The sequence below is a fragment of the Tamandua tetradactyla genome, chromosome 9, assembly GCF_023851605.1.
Source record: "Tamandua tetradactyla isolate mTamTet1 chromosome 9, mTamTet1.pri, whole genome shotgun sequence".
In the NCBI taxonomy this organism is placed as follows: domain Eukaryota; kingdom Metazoa; phylum Chordata; class Mammalia; order Pilosa; family Myrmecophagidae; genus Tamandua; species Tamandua tetradactyla.
The window spans coordinates 15,014,057-15,033,606 of NC_135335.1; the positions used below are offsets into that span (position 1 = coordinate 15,014,057).

The 19,550-nt window shown below is 38.0% G+C and overlaps 1 protein-coding gene across 1 annotated transcript; it reads right to left on the reverse strand.

Annotated features, from left to right (window-relative positions):
• Positions 1 to 288: 288 nt before the first annotated feature.
• On the reverse strand, positions 289 to 15,605 carry LOC143645897 (membrane-spanning 4-domains subfamily A member 3-like). The gene is given in 8 exon segments (XM_077115008.1): positions 289 to 320; positions 323 to 383; positions 927 to 1,028; positions 2,259 to 2,417; positions 5,312 to 5,368; positions 9,534 to 9,671; positions 10,337 to 10,490; positions 15,557 to 15,605. Coding segments are annotated over 7 exon segments (690 nt in total). The 5' UTR covers positions 10,478 to 10,490; positions 15,557 to 15,605.
• Between the last annotated feature and the right edge of the window lie 3,945 nt (positions 15,606 to 19,550).

The following is a 19,550-nucleotide window of genomic DNA, read 5'->3' on the forward strand; positions in this document are numbered from 1 at the left end:
TATAGCACCTACTTTCCTTCAACCTCATAAGGTAGTGGAATAGGTGGGTAAGAAGTAAGAGAACCAATCTAGGGAACAACTTTGGAGTAGTGGTCACAGAAATTACAAAACCAGCAATGCCTTAACAAGCATATTTGTCCTTCCAAAATCAGAACAACACACTAATGAGATTTATAATTAGGACAGAAAGGATGGTGTCAAATGCCCAAGTATCTCTTGATCTGTGCCACGACAGGGGACTGCCTTTCATGGACTCATATTCTCTGAGTTCCTGGATGAAGTTTTGACTCATTGGAAATGGAAGGTTGAAGGTCCTTCCCCTTAGAAACGCTGTCATCAAGAGGCATTCTCGATTCCACAGAATTGGGAGGCGAGGAAATTGCCTGGAAAGTAAAAGGATATCAGTTTCTAGGCAGAAATCATCTCCTTCCTCTCCTCTCATTTCTTCCTATTCTCATCACAATCCTCACCGATAATGATCCAACTGATTATTACTGCACTAAACACCATATAAGCATTACACACACGCACACATGCACATCTTGCTCACAACAAGCATCAAAAGAGAGTATGATTATTATTAGCCTAATTTTTTCCATTGAAATCCCTAAAATCTGGAAAGAATTTGTGATTTTCCCAGGTCACACAGCTAGAAAGTTCATGAGAAAGTAACTAGCCCAATTATTTCTGCATCTGAAAATACATGCTTATAAATATTAAGGGCACTGTTTCCTCTTACTTTATCACACTGGAACTCTTTTCCAGACCTCATACCAACCCTTGCAATCCTGCAATCTCTAACTCCAGCAATGCCACTATTCGTTACCACAAAGAAGTTTCCCTCCAGTTCCAAAATTCAGGAGACCACCCGAGCCCAAGGGAGATTGGCAGATCGCGCGAATTATTAGTTATTTTAATTAACTCACCGCTCTTGAATTACAGCAGTTCTCTTTGAGCCACACGACTGAGATGTAGATGTTTATGCACAATTCCAGCAGACTGAGAATAAACATTAGAGACACAAGACCCTAGGGGATATAGCACATCATATTAAACCCTCTGGAAATATCCAGGGAAAAAAAACTGAAGCAGAAAACCAAACAGTATCTCCCTCTCATAAAACCTGATGAGGTAAACAAAAAATTAAGTTTAGAACACAAACACACAGCAGAACTCTAAAAGGGACACAACCCTAGAGTAGGAGGATGGGAAGGTACTCCCTGGAGAGAGAGAAACACATAGCATTTCTCTATCAACCCATGAGAAGAGGTCATTGGAAGATGTTGAAGAGGGAAAATTCTGCAACTATCACTAATACCTACTAATTTGAAGAGCAATACACTAAGGAGATGAGTAGGCAGACCAAGGAAATGGCAAAGAAATGACTCTTCTATCATTTCATTAATAGTACATCACAGAGATGGAGCCTTGTGCACCATTCCTAGAACTTAAAATCCTCAGGCAGAAAAATTAAACATGCAAAAAAAAAATGGACTACTGAATTTTATTATCATGGGGGTACTCAGAAGAAGCAAATACAAAAATTTTTCTGGAGGGAAAATACCAAAAATACCATAGAAAGATCAAACCCAGATGAAGGCAAGCTTAGATAACTAAAAGTGGGACACAGAAAATCAGGAAAGAATCTTCCACGAGAAGAGTCGGCAAACGGGAGGATTAAGAGTGAGTCAGCAATTTTGGATGAACTGGACAAATCTGAAGGGAAATATTAATTTCTAACTTGATGTCAGAAGAGGTAGAGTAACTAGACACGAACAAAAAAACTTGGGGAGGATTCTTAAAGAGGTGTGCTTTTAAAACACCATACCCAAATAAATTCAGGCGTGGAGTCATTCAAAACTTCAATAAATTATTACATGAAAATTATAGACCACAAAGGAAGCTGTAAATCTTCTACATTTAGTTTTTGTAAGCAAGGAGAGTTGGAAAAAAAATAGTTCAATCTCTCCATGGACTATAATAATAACCACCACCATCATTATAATCATAACAATACAGCGTGATGTGCTAAGCACTGCTTTAATTGCTTAACAAATATTCATTTATTTCATCTTTACACCAACCCTGTGAAACCCGTCCACTGTTATCCTCATTTCAAAGATGTGCCCATTGTCACAGAACTACAAGTGGGAAGAACCAAGATTCCAATCGAGTCAGCATAGTTTCTGCTCTATTTTCCTGTACATTTTGGATTGTTTGAAATATTTTACCATTAAACATGATTTTTAAAAATTTACCATTGATGAGGAGCCCATGCAAATGCAGAAGTCTGGTGACTGGAACGATTGACAATTCTTCAAAGACATGCTATTAACGACTAAATTTATTAAGAGAAAAACAATCCCCACTAATGCAATCGCAGCACTGGAAATATTCATCTCAAAACTGTTTTGCACCTAAAAGAGAGTAAGAATTTTCAATTAATATATGCAGCATACACTCTGTTACAATTCATTTATACAAATATCAATTGACTATTGTTTACCCACCCAGCAACATCCTGGATGCTGGGCAAACCCTGATAAACAAAGATTCCTGTTAGGTCTGGAGGACAGGACCCCTTCCCCCCAGGATATAAGGTATCCTTGGCAAAGATTTCAGAAAGCCTTTCTTATCCCAACCCATGCCAACCCGGTGTCTCCTTTACCTTCCATCAGCTGCCGTCTTGTGATAACCTCCCATTACTCCAAATCCACCCTCTGGCAGTTGCATTCTTGCAGTAAACTTCCCTTACTCACTATCCACCCTCCTGCATGTACAAACCTGCATGCCTAAGGCAGCGCTTAAATTTTAAACTTTACCAATGGAAAGCTGCCAACTCTTAACTTAGACCCCTGTTTCTGAAAACTGGCCAATAGAGACCTGCCTAACCCTTGCCCTCAACTCTCTAACCCCAAATCTTAAAAACCCTATCCCCTGCCACCTCAGGGCAGTCATTTCTCTCTCTCTTGAAACACTGCCCAGCCAGCTCTGTTTCTTCCTAAAATAAAGCCTTTTCCTGAATTTCTTTGTTCTCACCTTTGGTGAGACTGCTGAGTTTTCCTTTCAGTCCCCACTCTTGTGGAGCTTACCTTCTAGCAGCAAGGGCAAAGAAACAATGAAAACAGAAATAAGTAATTTATTTCGTATTTTTTAAAAGTTATTAAATACCATAGAATAATAGCGCAGGGTAACGAGGATCTGGAAGCCACCCTGAGAGTAGAGGTTTGTGATATTAAATAGGAATGACATTTTGGAAGAGACATAAAAGATTTGGGGGTGGAAGGCATGGGGACATCTACGGAAAAGTCCTTGCCATCAAAGAAACAGTTCAATGCCCCAAGGCCAGAGTGTCCTAGGTATATTCCAGGGAAAGCTGGAGCCAAGGTATCTGGAGGAGAGTAATATTAGGAAATGAAGACAGTTAGCAGAGACCCAAATCATATAGGGTCTGCTAGGTTCTTTCTCTGAGGAAAATACTGAGCCATTGGAGGATTTTTAGCAAGGGGGTGATATAATTAGATCTATATTTTAAAGGGATCACTCAGATGTCTCTATTCAGACTATTTGAGAGAGGACCAGGGTGGAATCAAGTCTCCCAATTAGGGAAGTTGATGGCAGACTGGACGAGGGCACTATCTGTTTTCAATGGAGAGATGAGAAGAGGTCAAACTCAGATACTTGAAGGTAGAGGCAATATGATTTGTTGATGAACTGGATGTAGGATTAGGAAAGAAAGAAGAATCAAGGATAATTCCAAGTTTTTTGTTTGTTTTGTTGTTTGTTTTGTTTTGATCTAGAGGGCTGGTGTTCTCATCTGACATGAGGAAGTCTTTGGATGGAGAAGATTTGAGGAGGAAGCTTAGGTGTTCACTTGTGGACCTTTTAGATGTCCACGTGGAAGCAATTAGATATGCCAGTTTGATGCTCAGGCTAGAGAGGTGAGCTTGTAATGCTCATTTTAGAGTTGTGGGCATATGGAGGTTATTTGAAGCCATGAGAATGAATGAGATTACAAAAGGAGTGAATATAGATTGAGCATACCAGGCGGCAAAGAATTAAACTCAGGGGCACGCCAACATTGCAAGATCAGTGAGAAGAAGAATCAGGAAAAGAATTGTGAAGGAGAGACTATAAATTACAAGATGAAAAGCAGCTAACTGAGGTGTCCTGAAAGTCAAGTGAAGAAATGATTGCAAGGAGAATTGAATGGCTATGCTAAATGCGGTTCATGGATCCAGTTAGATAAGAATCAAGAATTGATCACCAAGTTAGCAATACAGAATTCTTTAGCAATCTGAAAGAGAGAAAAGACAGAGGTATATCAAGAAAGGAAAATAAAACTGGATTGAAATAAGTTCAACTGAAAAAATGGGAAGACAGGAATTTGAAGAAGTATGAACAACTCTTTTAAGGAGTTTTTCTGTAAAATGAAAAATGAAGTGTGTCTATAGCTACCAGGAGGAAATAAAACCAAAATAAGAAGTATCTTCTTTAAGCCGAGGGTAGTAACTGAATGCCCACAAGCTGATTAAAATGATCTACTATAGAGGAACCAGTTGAACTGATGTGGGAAAATAGGGAATGGAATCTAGCGTACAAGTAGAGGGATTGGTTTTCAAGAGAATTATAGAGGTTACCTATCATAAGAGGCTAGAATGAAGAATATGTTGTTTCAAATCTGGTCATGGAGAGGATCTTATAGTGGGGGTCTGAACATTCTATTGTGATAGCTTCAGTTTTCTCAGGCTAGGAAGCAAGGTCATCAACCAAGAGTGGGGATGAGAGGAGAGAGATTGGTGTTTGAGGATAGACTATAAAGTGTGAAATGGTTATCTAGGGAGGTGAGAGAGTGAATGAATGAGGTAAGTGAATTATAAATGGTTGAACCACTTAATGGAAACAGAATACCTGGCACCTAATAGGGATTTGGTAGTTGTTTAACGAATGACTAAACAAACAGAATTTTGGGTGTTCACTTATAGAACTAGTTTGGGAGAATTTTGGCTCAAAACAATTAGAATTGGACAAATTTGACAATAAGCAAAGATCAGGAAAATCTTGTCTATGGTACAGGTTCATCAAATATTATAGAGATTGAGCATCTCAGGTTTGCATATTCACCATCTAGATATTTTATGTCTTCCATATTTTCTCTACCGGTGATAGGAACACCCTAATACAATAAAATTAATTTCCTTGTACATTACATGAATCTCAGCTGGATTCACCAACTTGAATTCTCCTACTGTTAATGGATAACTTATTTCCACACTCATGCTCAGAGAAATAAAGGAAGAACTTCACTTACCAACGTTTTTGTGGGTTTTCTCCCTGCGGCAACAGACAAGGATCCTGAACTAATAAACTGTGAAAACAGAAAGCAAAGCAGATCAAAGAACATTGTCTCAACCATTTTCTTCTTGAGCCACCCTTGATCAGCAAATATTTAGCAATAGGCATACAATACTTCATGTTTTATTCACGTTCTAAAATATAAAATTATACTTAATACAGTTCATCTTTTATATGACTAAAACTTTAAAAGTTAGTTTGAACTTTGAGTAAATCTATATTCTTTTCATTTTATTTATTTAATTTTCTTTGTATGCTATATGGCAGGGGTCACATTTTATTCTTTTTCCATGTGAATATTCCCTTATTGCAGTACCATTTGTTGAATTCTTGTTTTTAGTTGGTTTTTTTGTTTGGTTGTTTGTTTGTTTGGGGGAAGTGCATAGGCCAGGAATCAAACCCAGGTCTCCCTCATGGCAGGCAGGTATTCTACCACTGAACTACCCTCACACCCCCTCTTTTCCCTTTATTTTAGATCTAGTCTTTTACAGGTTTATATGAACAGATATACTTTAAAAACATATAATATATACATATATTTAAATACATTTGAATGTGATATAATTATCTTTATGCTTATGTATATGTATATAAATATTACAAGTACATGTATATATATCATATTCTTCTCATATTCTTACCAAAGCTTCAGATAAATGTCATTAGACTAGATGTTCTGAAACCATTTTTACAAATCTAAGTGTCAAGGTTTATATATAGCCTCTAATTGCTAAAGTATTACTTTGATAGGCTATTGTTTCTATGATTGAGAAATTGAATCCTCTCCACAGTTTTTATTTTCTCAAAACCTTATCCTGCATTTTACCTCATAAATCTTACAGGTCTTTAGTAAGTCACTTCACTGGATTGGAAGGAAAGATGCGGTGCCAGTTTGAAAGGATGATGTGCCCTAGAAAAGCCATGTTTTAATTCTCATCCATCCCATGGAGGCAGTCCTTTTTTTAATCCCTATTCAGTACTGTAGGTTGGAAACTTGACTATCTCCACTGAGATGTGGCACACCCAATTGTGGGTATTAAACTTCGACTAGAGAGAGATGTGACTCCACTAATTCCAGGTAGGTCTTGATTAGTTTACTGGAATCCTTCAAAAGAGGAAACATTTTGGAAAGAGCTTCAGAGCCACAAGAGAGGCTTGGGAGAGTCACGAGAACCACAGAGCCCACATAGCCAGAGACCTTTAGGGGTGAAGAAGGAACACTTCCCGGGGGAGCTTCATGAAACAAGAAGCCTGGAGAGTAAGCTAGTAGAGGTCACCATATTTGCCATGTGCCTTTCCAGCTGAGAGAGAAATCTTGAACTTCATCGGCCTTTCTTGAGTGAAGGTAACCTCTTATTGGTGCCTTAATTTGGACATTGGGACATTTTCATGGCCTTAGAACTGTAAACTTGCAACTTTAACAAATTCCCCCTTTTAAAAGCCATTCTGTTTCTGGTGTATCACATTCCAACAGCTCGCAAGCTAGAACAGATGCCAAAATGATGGAAAGCAAAGACTTGTACATGAAATGCAATTATTGAATTCTGGCTGACCTGAAGGATCAGACTTGGAATATGTTTCAGACATGAAAAGGACCACTCCTGGAATCTCTAGAGTCACTATAGCTTTGTGGTTAAGAGCATAAACTCTGTTTCGATACCAGCTTCGTCAATTTCTCATTCTATAATCTTGGACAAATCACTAAACCCCTCTTTGCCACCATTTCCTTTTCTATAAAATGAAGATATTCATACCCCCAATTTGCTGGTTTGAAACTGTTATGTCACCCAGAAAAGCCATGTTCTTTTAATTCTGATCCAACCCTTTGATTAGGTTGTTTCTCAGGAAATATGATATACCCAAATGTGGGTTTGACCTGTTGATTAAATTATTTACATGAAGGTATGTCCCTGCCCATTCAAGATGGGTCTTAATTAGTTTTCTAGTGTCCTTTAAAAGGGGAAACATTTTGGAGAAAGCTCAGATGTTTGGAGATGCAGAAGGAGCTGAGAGGGGAAACATTTTGGAGAAAGCTCAGACGTTTGGAGATGCAGAAGGAGCTGAGAGAGCCATCTGAACCCAGAAGCCTGGAGAGAAGAAATCTTTGGCCCTGAGAGATGTAAGAGATGGAATCCAGAGTTTTCTCCATAGTAGCTAAGTGAGGACCCACAGATGTTCAGAGAAGAAGCCACTAGAATTAGAAGCTGGAAGCAATGGGACTGAGAGCAAGGACCAGCAGATGCCAGCCATGTGCCTTCCCATGTGACAGACATCAGCCTTTCTTTGGAGTCAAGGAATCTGTCTCTGGAAGCCTTAGTCTGAACAGTTTTAAGACCTTAGAACTGTAAACTTGTAACCTAATAAATCCCCTTTATAAAAGTCGATCCATTTCTAGCATATTGCATTCTGGCAGCTTTAGTAAACTAAAACACCCATGCTACTATTACCTATTTTATATCTATGTAGGGATAAGATGAAATAATACAATGCAAAAGACTTAGATATGCATTCCGTATGCAGAAAGCACCCAGGAAAAGGTGTTAGCAATAACAAAGTTTCTAATACACACTTTTTTCCCATTTAATTTCTCAGTGACCCAAAGAGAAAGTCCTTACCTTATTTATCCCCATCATCCTGGTGAGGAGAATGAAGGCCAAGTTTTCAAATACATATTTTTTCCAAAGTTACACTGTTAGAAAGGATTAGTAAGAGAAAGATGAGCTAATAGGAAAGAGTCACAAGAAGTGAAGATACAGCCAGGTGTGTATTATAGTGGGGAAGGGAGGGAGATTAGGTGACAGTCATAGGTAAGGACCAATCACTGAGGGCCAAGTGTGTGATGTCATGGGTCTTGGGCTGCTCTCTAGATGAGGGGAAGCCAGAGTGACATTTGCAGCAGTGGAATTTCACTAACATTTGAATGTTAGTAATGAAGATGCTAAAGAGAGCTGAACACCGGCTCCCTGACTATGGTTCTTTTTCCACAAACTGGACTTTCTGAGGTAATGCTTTTCTGATCAAATAATTGAAATGCTTCATTATTTTTCTCTTTTCTACAACATGGACAGTTGCTGTATAGATAGTCATGTTCCAATCTGCAGAGCAAATGTGTACCCCTGGGTTTTTAGAGGAAGTCAGATTCTAACTACTACATCATAATGATGCCACCAAATAGCTAAATATTCCAGAAATATTAAACTCTAAATTTTGTGTTTTAGACTGTATCCAGAAACGCCAGCATACTCTGTGGTCAGATTATGAAATACGGTGTTAGCCAGGAAATTTTTGCCAAATTATGATTTTGAAAAGATAAAGATGTAAGTAAATTAGAGCCCAAGACATTATAAATTTCTTTTCCCTTCATTTGCCAGTAACGTGTCCCATTCACTATTTTTAACTCGACTTTCCCATCTTAGATGACTTCATAAACATCTTCGTTTTCACGTATAGTTCAGGACTGAACATGTGTAAATTCTCAAAGGTCTAGTATCAGAATAGAGGAGCAAAAAAAAGACTGATTAACAAATAGTTCTCATTGGTTTTGTGTGTATGCGTGTGTGTGTATGTGTGTGTGTTTTTAAATCACCACTTGGAATAACAAAGCTGAATAAGTTCTAAAGATCACGTAGGATCTACAGCCTGTAATTACTGATTAAATTTTGACCCAGATAAGGGAAATGACTTTTCTTGGAATCATTAGGCAAATTTCTCCCAAGTCAGGACTCTCTGCTGCACCACGAGGCAATTCACACTTATTTTTTCAATGAGCTTTCTTAAAATCCTTGCATTTTTATAAAATCCATGCATTTGGGTGGTACAATGGTGGCTCAGCAGGCAGAATTCTCACCTGCCATGATGGAGACCCGGATTCAATTCCCAGAGTCTGCCAATACCAAAATAATAATAATAATAATAATAATCCATACATTTAACACATGGATTTAGTGTTTAGGACATAATTTGTACCCTATGTGAGTTGTCTTTTTTGTCTGTTTTGGTTTTTGTTTTTACTCAGAAGGAAAGAAAGGAGATTTTTTACTTCTATATTCCCAGAATCAACAGTACACAACCTTCAAGTAACCTATGAACAATCTTTGAATAGAAACATTCAAAATCAAACACAATTCCAGCAGCGGTACCTAAGAAATTATCTATGTTGTGGGAGCCTGCATACTCACAAACACAGCGCCCCATACTGGGTAGCCTGTGTAGAAGGTAAAGAAAAAGGCGTGTCTGAAGAGGTGGGACAAGTACTGTAAGGAGCCGAGAAAAATACCCAGAGCCAAAACCATTACTCCATTCAGGATCTGGATGGCCTGTAAGAAGAAAACAAACGAAACAAAACATAAAGGTCATTTTAATTTTCCTCAGAAGGGAGATGCCAGTGCTTAAAGGTTTAAAAAATCAAACCCAAATTAATCGGACCAGAGTTGATCCTAGTAGCAGGTTTTCCCTCCGTGCTTATTCCCACTAAATTACCAAGGCAATCCTTTACTTCACCCCTCTCTCACCTGCATTCACTCTCACCAACTCTTCTCAGAAAGTGTCAGAAAGAGTAAAGAAGATTTGGCTGATAAGAGAGGGTCAGAATATCTCCTCAGGCATGCTTTGGAACCAGAGGTTAAGCAGCACTCTACTGCACTTTTTCCCTCAACCCAATTTTTCAATTTAAAATACTAAATATGAGCTCCATATGGCTGACCCTTCTGTTGTTGGATGGCCAGAAGGCACAAAGAAAGAACAAAGGACCTTAGTGTCCATTCTTTAATGTTCATTCTATAGGATACTTTCTGTCATGAGAGGATATTTCCTGCATTTCTACTTCCCAAGTCTAAACAACATGTCTGGTCCTTTCTTAAATGACCAAGATCATTGACTCAGCAATAAATAACTCAGAAATTCCCTTTCATGGGCATACCAGGTTTTCCAACAAGATATTTTCTTCCCCTTTAAACCTATGTTTAAATTAGGACTAACTTACCCCAAGGACTTGTAGTTCTGCCTTCTGGCAATTTTGTGATCTGTCAGTGGGCTGGTAGACACAATTATTCACCAACTGTGTTTCCATCTGGCTGCCTGGGGCACCATCTGCAGTAGCTTTCCCTGCTTCTTGGGAAGCCATTTGTGGTTGTTGGCTATTATGAAAAAGAAATTTGAAGGCTTGGTGGTTTCTCTTTTGTCACTGGCAAATAATACTTTCGAGTGTAATAGAAGGGTTCAGTTCTCTCTGTATATCAAAATGACACTTCACAAATGAGTGGAGAGGGGAAGACTGATTCCTATACAATATTCAATTCCATTTTGACTTGGAGGAATGGACATCATCAGACTATTGTTATAAGGCTGTATACTTAACTACAGAACAGAGTGATAGCTTTCTCATCTTTATATGCATTGATATGTTTTACAGTCCCTTTATCTCTTCCAGTCAACCCTGGACAACCAGACTTTGGACTCTGAGCAGTGACTTCTTACGTGAGGAAGAGAGCTTTTGTGACATTCCAGTAACAGTGAATAGAGTAACTTTTACCAGCTACTTACCACTTTGGGTCAAGCACTATATGCTTGATAATAAGCTCACAATGTCTTAACATATTTAATCCTTCTAAAACTCTATGTTGTAATATTATTCCCACCTTATAAATGAGGAAATAGAAGCACAGAGAGGTTGAAGAATTTATCCAAACTCATACCGCTTTTCAATGAGTTCAGATTCCACTAGGGGCATTATACTATGAAGACCCACAATTTTAAATAATTCTATTATATTGCAATATAATAGAATATATTGCATTGTACAGAAGATACCAATGTAGCCTAATGGAAAGGTTTTCCATACTATGGAACCTGAAGAACCAGGTTCAATTCTCATTTGGCCACTTCCTACTTATATGACCTAGGAGTAGGAATCTCAATTTTGACATCTGTAAAATTGGATCATTTTAATTTGCTATAAACATTGCAAAGGCCAAATGTGATGACCTATGAGGTATGAAATCCTTAGCCTAGGGGTGCAAGGGTTGTTCAGTGGTAGAATTCTCATTTGCTATGCAGGAGACCCGGGTTCTATTCCTTGTCCAATCACTTCCTCAACAAACAAACAAAGAAGCAAAGCAAACAAAAAACTCAACAAAATGGTGCTGTAATAACAGTATACTCACATGAAAAAAATAGTGAAATGTAACCCTGCCATACAGGACACACACAAAAAAATCCTTAAACTGTTAATCAGTTGGTAAATGACTTTTCACATACCCTGCCTTGAGTCAAAAAGGACTTGAAAAGGGGGAAAAGAAGTGTAACAAATACGTTATCAGTGACTGAGAGAGTTCAAATAGAGTTGAGAAGCCACTCTGGAGATCATTCTTATGCAAGCTGCAGTTAGACATTGCTACTTACCATAACTTGCCAAACCCCAACCAAAACTATTCCCGCCAATCCTAAAGAACACCTAGGGCATTATATAAGATTCTACAAAGGTTCCATGCACTAGGGTAACTTTTCAGAAACTACAACCTCCAGATGGGTCCCTAGACCAGATAAGTCCTGAAACCTACAGAGGCCAGCCTCTCCAGAACATCAACTAGTTCCATCACCCTATTCCATATTATCGACAGCCCCTTCCAACATGAAAAAGTTTGAGTGGACATAGCCCAAATACCCTTAGAGAGTGGGAGAAAGACCAGAGGTGATGGTGGAGTTATACAGAGAAGGTAGGGTTTAACAAATAAGTATGATTGCTGAAACATTAAATTGATATTTCTTTAAGTCTCCAGTGTCTTAGAGCAGCTAGCAGTAAAAACCTAATATTGTGGAATTTTGACCCAGACCAAACTCTAAAATCTGTTCTACAACTAACTGTTGTGATATGCTTTGAAATTTATTGCTTTTTTATATACATGTTATTTTTCACAAAAAGAAAAAAAAAAGTGGATTGTGATGATAAATAACAAAAAAGGACTTAATGGATTGTGTGTATAAGATTCCCCAAACTACTACCTCAACCATTACGGCTAAAAAATATGGAGCGCTGAAGTATACATAAAAGGCTTATCCTTGAGTAATATAACTTTCTAGTACATGACATCCTTTGGGATGAAAATATTGCAAAAATGCTTATGTGTCTTTCTAAATCATGAAGTAGATGGTATAGGATAAAATATGAACTCATTAAATTCTGCAGAAAACTGCCAAGACTATTGACTTTGAGTTTAGAGAAAGAATCTTAATTTCTATTTTTGGTTACAAAGTATATAGCACATCTATTTTTCTAATAATTTTACTCCTTTTTTTGGTCACAATAAATACATGTCATTCCTTTTTAAGATAACATGTAGTTTTCTAATTCTCTATTTTAAGGGGAACATAACAAGCTTATTCAAATACCAAATCATTGAGTTGGTAACAAAACATTAAGGCAATAAATTTAAAGGCAAGGAAGGTCATAACATGTCCCAACTTTATCACATTAGAAATGGCTATTTGGCCTCTCATAAAAGTCTCCCACCAACACTGATTTTCGTGCTAGCATGAAAGTATATGCTCTATTTAAACATTCATACACGTCATTTGATAAGCTCCAAATCTTTACCTCCTGAGCTCAATCTTATGCACAGAATCCAAGAGTGAGAAAAGATCAATAAAGCATACAATAAACTCTATTTTAATTTATGCCTAGTATAATTTTATGCCACATGTAGATGAGTAAGAGAGATCAAATACAGAATAACCTTCTATAATTCTCACTCCCACCTATGTTGGAACATGAGCTTGCAAGCCACAAGTTTAAAATGTATCAGTTAAAAAATGTATATTTTATGAGTTGAGACTCAGCATCAGGGGATTGAGAAAGCCTTCTCGGCCAAAAGGGGGAAGAGCAAAATGAGACAAAATAAAGTGTCCATGGCTGAGAGATTCCAAACAGAGTCGAGAGGTTATCCTGGAGGTTATTCTTACATATTAAGTAGATATCACCTTGTTATTCAAGATGTAGTGGAGAGGCTGGAGGGAACTGCCTGAAAATGTAGAGCTGTGTTCCAGTAGCCATGTTTCTTAAGATGATTGTATAATGATATAGCTTTCACAATGTGACTGTGTGATTGTGAAAACCTTGTGTCTGATGCTCCTTTTATCTACCTTATCAACAGACAAGTAAAACATATGAAATAAAAATAAATAATAGGGGGGCCAAATGTTAAAATAAATTTACTAGATTGAAATGCTAGTGATCAATGAAAAGGAGGAGTAGGGATATGGTATGTACGAATTTTTTTCTGTTGTCTTTTTATTTCTTTTTCTGAATAGATGCAAATAAATGTTCCAAGAAATGATCATGATGATGAACATGCAACTATGTGATGATAGTGTGAATTGCGGATCATATACGTAGGATGGAATGATCATAAGTTAAGAATGTTTACTGTTATTTTTTTATATTTTATATTTTGTTATATTTTTTTTTAAATTAATTTAAAAATGTGTATTTTAGATGAAATATCTAATGAGCAAAGTTGCATGTAATGTAGCGAGCTTTTCTCTTTTATGATCAGTTAGTCACTAGCCTGTCGCCAGCTTCATCTCTCACCCCTCCCCATCTCAGAGCTAGCTCCAGCCTTGATTTCTTTCAGTTATCAGAATTGCCAGGCTCCCTAATGTCTTCATCTTTCTAAGTACTATCCCTTTCTTCCTGAAACACACTCCCCTACCCTGCCCCAAGGTTTACCTGGATAATTTCTGTTCTACTTTAAGACTGAATCGCAGCCCACATATAATACTTTCAGGGAGTCTCTTTTAGCCTGGCCACTTCTGGATGAAACACTCCTTGTAGTTACTCTCTGAATACCTTCTACTTACCTTTTCAACATACATATTGGTCTGAGCTTTAATTGCCTGGATATTTGTCTGTATTTCATCTGTTTATTGCTGTAACTCCTGTACCTTGCTCAGTGCCTGTCATACAGTGAGCACTCAGCTAATATACGCATATATATATATATATATATATATAATATATGTATGTATGGGGCTCAGTTTCCTGAGATGAAGAAGGTGGGAGGCAGTTTTTCTGTCTATTGTGGCTTCTGTTGTTTGATTTACACTTCTAAATAAGCAGGGGACTAAGCAAGGTAAAATAAGGATAGCATTTACAACTCCTATTATCATATATATATTTTAGGTGCATGTTCTGGGAATTGAACCCGGATCTCTGACATGGAGGTGAGCATTCTGCCACTGAACCACCCGTGCACCCACAGCTAATACATATTTAATGAATAAATGAACTCTCTTTTTTTCCCAGACTGTTATAGCCATGCCTTACAGATGATGAAGGGAAATACATTTGAAAGGATTGGAGCCCCCTTATACAAAGAAACTCCAGAACAGTTCTGGGTGTAGGAAATCTTTTCCAATAACCACTTAAAAACAACCATGCCTATCAGGGAGAATTGTTAGCTTTCAGGTAAAATAGACTATTTTTTTGTAAATATTGCTCAATTTAACATTGTATTTATTTTTTAATCTGAGAAATGTAGATTTCCTAGGAACCTACCAGTAAATCACCTAACCAGTTCTTACTGTGTGCCATCCTTGTTCTAAATGCTTTACTCTTGTTAATTCATTTTATTCTAACAATATGTACATGAACTAGGTCCTACTGCTGTGATCCTTTCCGTTTTGCAGATGAGGAGGCTGAAGAACAGAGAGGTTAAGTAATTTGCCCAAGGCCACTCAGCCAGCAATTGGAAGAGCTGTGGATCAGAACCTGGCTATCTGACTCAAACATATCATTAAGCTCTACTGCCCCTCTGAGCTCACACTGAAATTTACTCACCAAAATCCACCTAAGGTGTGTACAAAATCATTCCTTATAAGATATATATGACAGCCAAATTTTTGTGCACTATTGGATATATAGTACCCAGTTGGATATATTGGATTTAATCTATCTAAGGTTGTGTGTGTGTGTAGGTCCACGCCCAAACTTTTCCAAAAAAATAGCTATGTTATCATGCCTTTCATTTTTTACCATAGCACCAGAGTAACAATCAAATCTAAAGGAAGTCATCCTCATACCCCAAAATTCCAAATCATTACCTACCAGCCAAGGAGAAAGCGTTCTCGGTGGCCCAGTGAGAGGCAACGTTAACAGACAGCGAAGAGAAAAGGCACTTTCTACAGAGAGGGGATCTATAGGATTTACCTTGGAGGCTTCAGACCTTGTCAGGCTTCTTTCCTCCTAAGTCCATCTTGTCACTGAGTCACAGCAACTCAATAACAATAGCTTCCGGGTCCTTTCCGGAAAAAGGCTGCCCCTTCTACCACATGCTTACCACATATTTGCCTTATGCAATAATACTTTAGTGGAGTCAGGTTTTGGGGGGCAGACTGAAGGATGTGTTCTCCACATCTGTGTTTAAGCCTTCCCGAAGGCTGGGGAAGGTTAGGCAACAGGCATCAGAAGTAACTGGCTCCTTACTTGCACATGTTGCTCAAGTCATTGTTGGTACAGGAAATATGAGCTGAGGAAAGGAGTTTGAGAAATGGACGTGGAACAGTTATTTGCATGGTGTTAAGACTGCTAGTTAGATAGGACAAGCAGTATCTGCAGAAGGATTGGTGGTCATCATTTTTTTAGGGCATGGTCCGGGAATTGAACCCACGTCTCTAGCATGGAAGGTGTGAGCATTCTACCACTGAACCTCCCGTGGGGTATTTATTTTACATCCTCTATTTACCAGCAACAGTTCTATGTACTTAGTGTGCACTGTCACATTCAACTCTCAAGCGGCTTAGAGAGGCTTATGAATTCACCCGATGTCATAGATAATGCTAATTATAGCATTATAATTGATGCATTCAATGCATTTCATTGAATGATTACCAAATACCAGTCGTCATTCTTAATGCTTTCTGTATGCTATTTCATCCTCCCATAACCTGAGACTAGGTGTTATTAATCCAATCTCATAAAAGAAGAAATAATGCATAGAAATTGTGACCTTTCTCAAAGTCACAAAGTAGCTGGCAAAGCTATGTGACAATATAGGCTCTGTGTAGGGTCAAGTCCCAGTTGTGCCTCTTGTATCCCAGTGTAATTTTAATAATGACTCCTTTCTTTGCAAAGGTGTCCCAGTTGAGACAAACGTAATATGATCATACTAAATAAATCAGTGTCCTGAGGGATGACATGAAAATGAAAATCACAATCAGTATTAAGGTCATAGGACAGAGCCTGAGAGAGAGACCTAGAACTAAGTAAGGCACAGCCCTGACCCACTGTGGAAAAGAAGAATGTTCAGAGAAAACTCAGGAAGTCCCCAAGTGGAGTCTTAGACATGGAAAAGAGACAGAGCGTTACCATTGCCCAAGCATAACCTGGGGAGAAGAAATTGTGAGCTCTGGGTCCCTGAGGGTGAAGTGACCAGGGGTGGAACAGTCAGGAAAACTTAACACAAATTCACAGGAGCTGTCCAGGTGGGGCTGGTACCTGAGCCCGGAGCAGAGGCTGTATGGGGTCATGCATGAGCGAAGGAGGGGCTGGATGACTGAGACCCAGACAGAAGTCATGAGCTGAAGGGATAGTGGCAAAAGATATCATCCCACCCCCTCTATTTTAGCTATAGCCATTGCAAATGGAGCACTGAAGGAAAAAAGGAATAACAAGAAAGTGGCATTTGGGCAGTAGAAGGGAGACCCAGAAAGGAAAGGTAAAAGAACAAAAACAAAAACAAAGCAAGTGAAAAGAAGAAAACAAAAAAAAGGATCCTTTCTACATACTTGTTTTGAATTCAGAGCTATAGAAAGAAAGGATCATCAAGGGAAATTACTTAAACTCTAGACTTCAGTTAACTGGTTTGCGACATGTTAAAACTATAATACCCACCTTAGAAAACAGTATGAAGATTAAATGAGAAAATGTATGTAGAGGTTTTAGCAGAGAGCTCAGAAAATACTACAATTAATCATATAGCTACTAAATAAATTTTTAAAACAAAAATTGTAATATATGATTCAGAATGAGAAACCCCTTCAATAATTGTGAAAAAAAGAACTGCTTTTGAGAGAAAAGCCATACAGCATTCTACCTGAATGCAGTATCCCCTGATTACAAAGACAGATGATGGTGGGGAGGCTTATTAGCTTTCAGTGCTGAAATGCCTTAGTGAATATTCAAGTTCAAACTCTAAATCGCTAATTTCTAAAAGGAAATGCTTTATTTGAATGAACACATCAACAGTCTAGCTTTTTATTCACACAGTTTCTCATTTTATGGTTGGAAACATTGTATTTCTCAAGATTTGCTTGCTTTAATCTATTTACTAAATATTACTTGCATTGTTTGTTTTACCCACATACACGCGTGCCCATGTGCAGATGCACTTACTAAATTATCCTCTACCTGAGACAGTACCTTTGAATATCTAAGTAAATTTATAAACTCTGGTTAAAGAACAATAAAACAATCAGATAGCCACCGAAGGTCTTTGACTTTCGAATGTGTTAAAAGTAGTGTTTTCTTCAGAGCTTTCTATTATTTATAACCTTTCAGGTTTTTAAATCACTGCTTTGAAAACATGCCCTGCCTGATCACATTATTTAGTATCATTTTAAGGTTGATTAAAGGTTAAGATGGAGAAGAATTGTTGTTACTGGAGGTCAGAAACATAAAGTAAAATGAAACCAGACTTGAGCAGATTGATCCAATACTCTTTTGATTCATGCTGTTTTTTAGATAAAGGAGAAAAAAGTGCTTTGTGGAAATCTACTCTTATAATGCTAAGAAAAGATATTACTTTTTCTGGTTCCTTGGAATTCAAGAGGCTAAATCACAAAACTTGTTGACAAACAGAGAACTATCCCAAATAGAAAAACGTTCATTCTCTGGTTCTCAACTCCCATAGAATCTTAAGGAGAGCTGATAAAATATTAGATCGCTATCTTTGGAGTAGACCCAGCATGGACCTATTTTTTAAAGATTTCAAAGTAACTTTAAGGGGCAGCCAGTGTGGAGTCAATCTGAAAGATTTTCAAAATCAGATGGTTGGAGATGGTAGGGTGAATTGTGTTCCCCAACATTTGTTCTTAACCTTAATCCTTGATCCCTGGGGATACAAATTCATTGTAAAGAAGATCTTTTTAGTTAAAGTGTGGCAAACTGAATCAGGGTTGGCCTGAATTTGTATTACTGGAGGAGGATTAGTCACAGAGAGGAGCAAGACGCTGAAGTCAACGGGAACCCAAAAGAAAGAGGAGAGGATATCGCATGTGATGGAAGACAGAGATACAACCCTAGAAAACCCAAGGTTTATGGCAAGCCAGCAGTGGAACCCTGCTGATCCTAGGAGGAAGCAAGTCTCCTAGCTTTGAAATTGGGAGATAATAAATTCCTGTTTAAGCCAACCTATAGGGTGGTATTTGTTACAGCAGCCAGGCAAACTAAGACACTGACTTTATTCTTTTACAGGAGAACATTTAATCTTAAATTGGAGTTAAGTAGATTTCACTCATTAGCTGACATCCTTGTAGGACTTCATACTGATAAGTATATTCTCTGCGGTACAAGATGTGCTTCTGATGAAATATTCCAGCAACAGAGATACTATAGTGATATTATCAGTTTTTTATTTCCTATAAGGAGTAGTAATTGTTTGTTTAGAAAACATCTATGGAAATAACAATTTTGAGGTTCTATAAACTTTGCATATTCTATTTTTAGCCTACCAACTCACAGGATCCCACAAAACATGTCATACGGAATTCCCCTACCTGGGTGATAGTGGAAGCACTTTTTGATAGGGAGGATTAATAAAATAGGTGCAGCCTGGAATGTTGAGCTCATGCTTCTCTGTTGCTCTGAAGGATTGCCCGGACGCAAGAGCCGACTTTACCTGACTGAGAAATAAATGTGTTCTTTGAAGCTGCTGATGTTTTGATGTCATTATCATTGTAGCAGGACCTAGTCAGTGTTATCTGATGCAAGTAGAGAAACTACCTCACACTGTTTTATCCAATTGGCAGCACGAGACCTCAAATCCCAATTCATTCACCTCTAGATTCCAATCTAGAAGTCCTACAAGGATGTCAGCTAATGAGTGAAATCTACTTAACTCCAATTTAAGATTAAATGTTCTCCTGTAAAAGAATAAAGTCAGTGTCTTCGTTTGCCTGGCTGCTGTAACAAATACCACCCTATA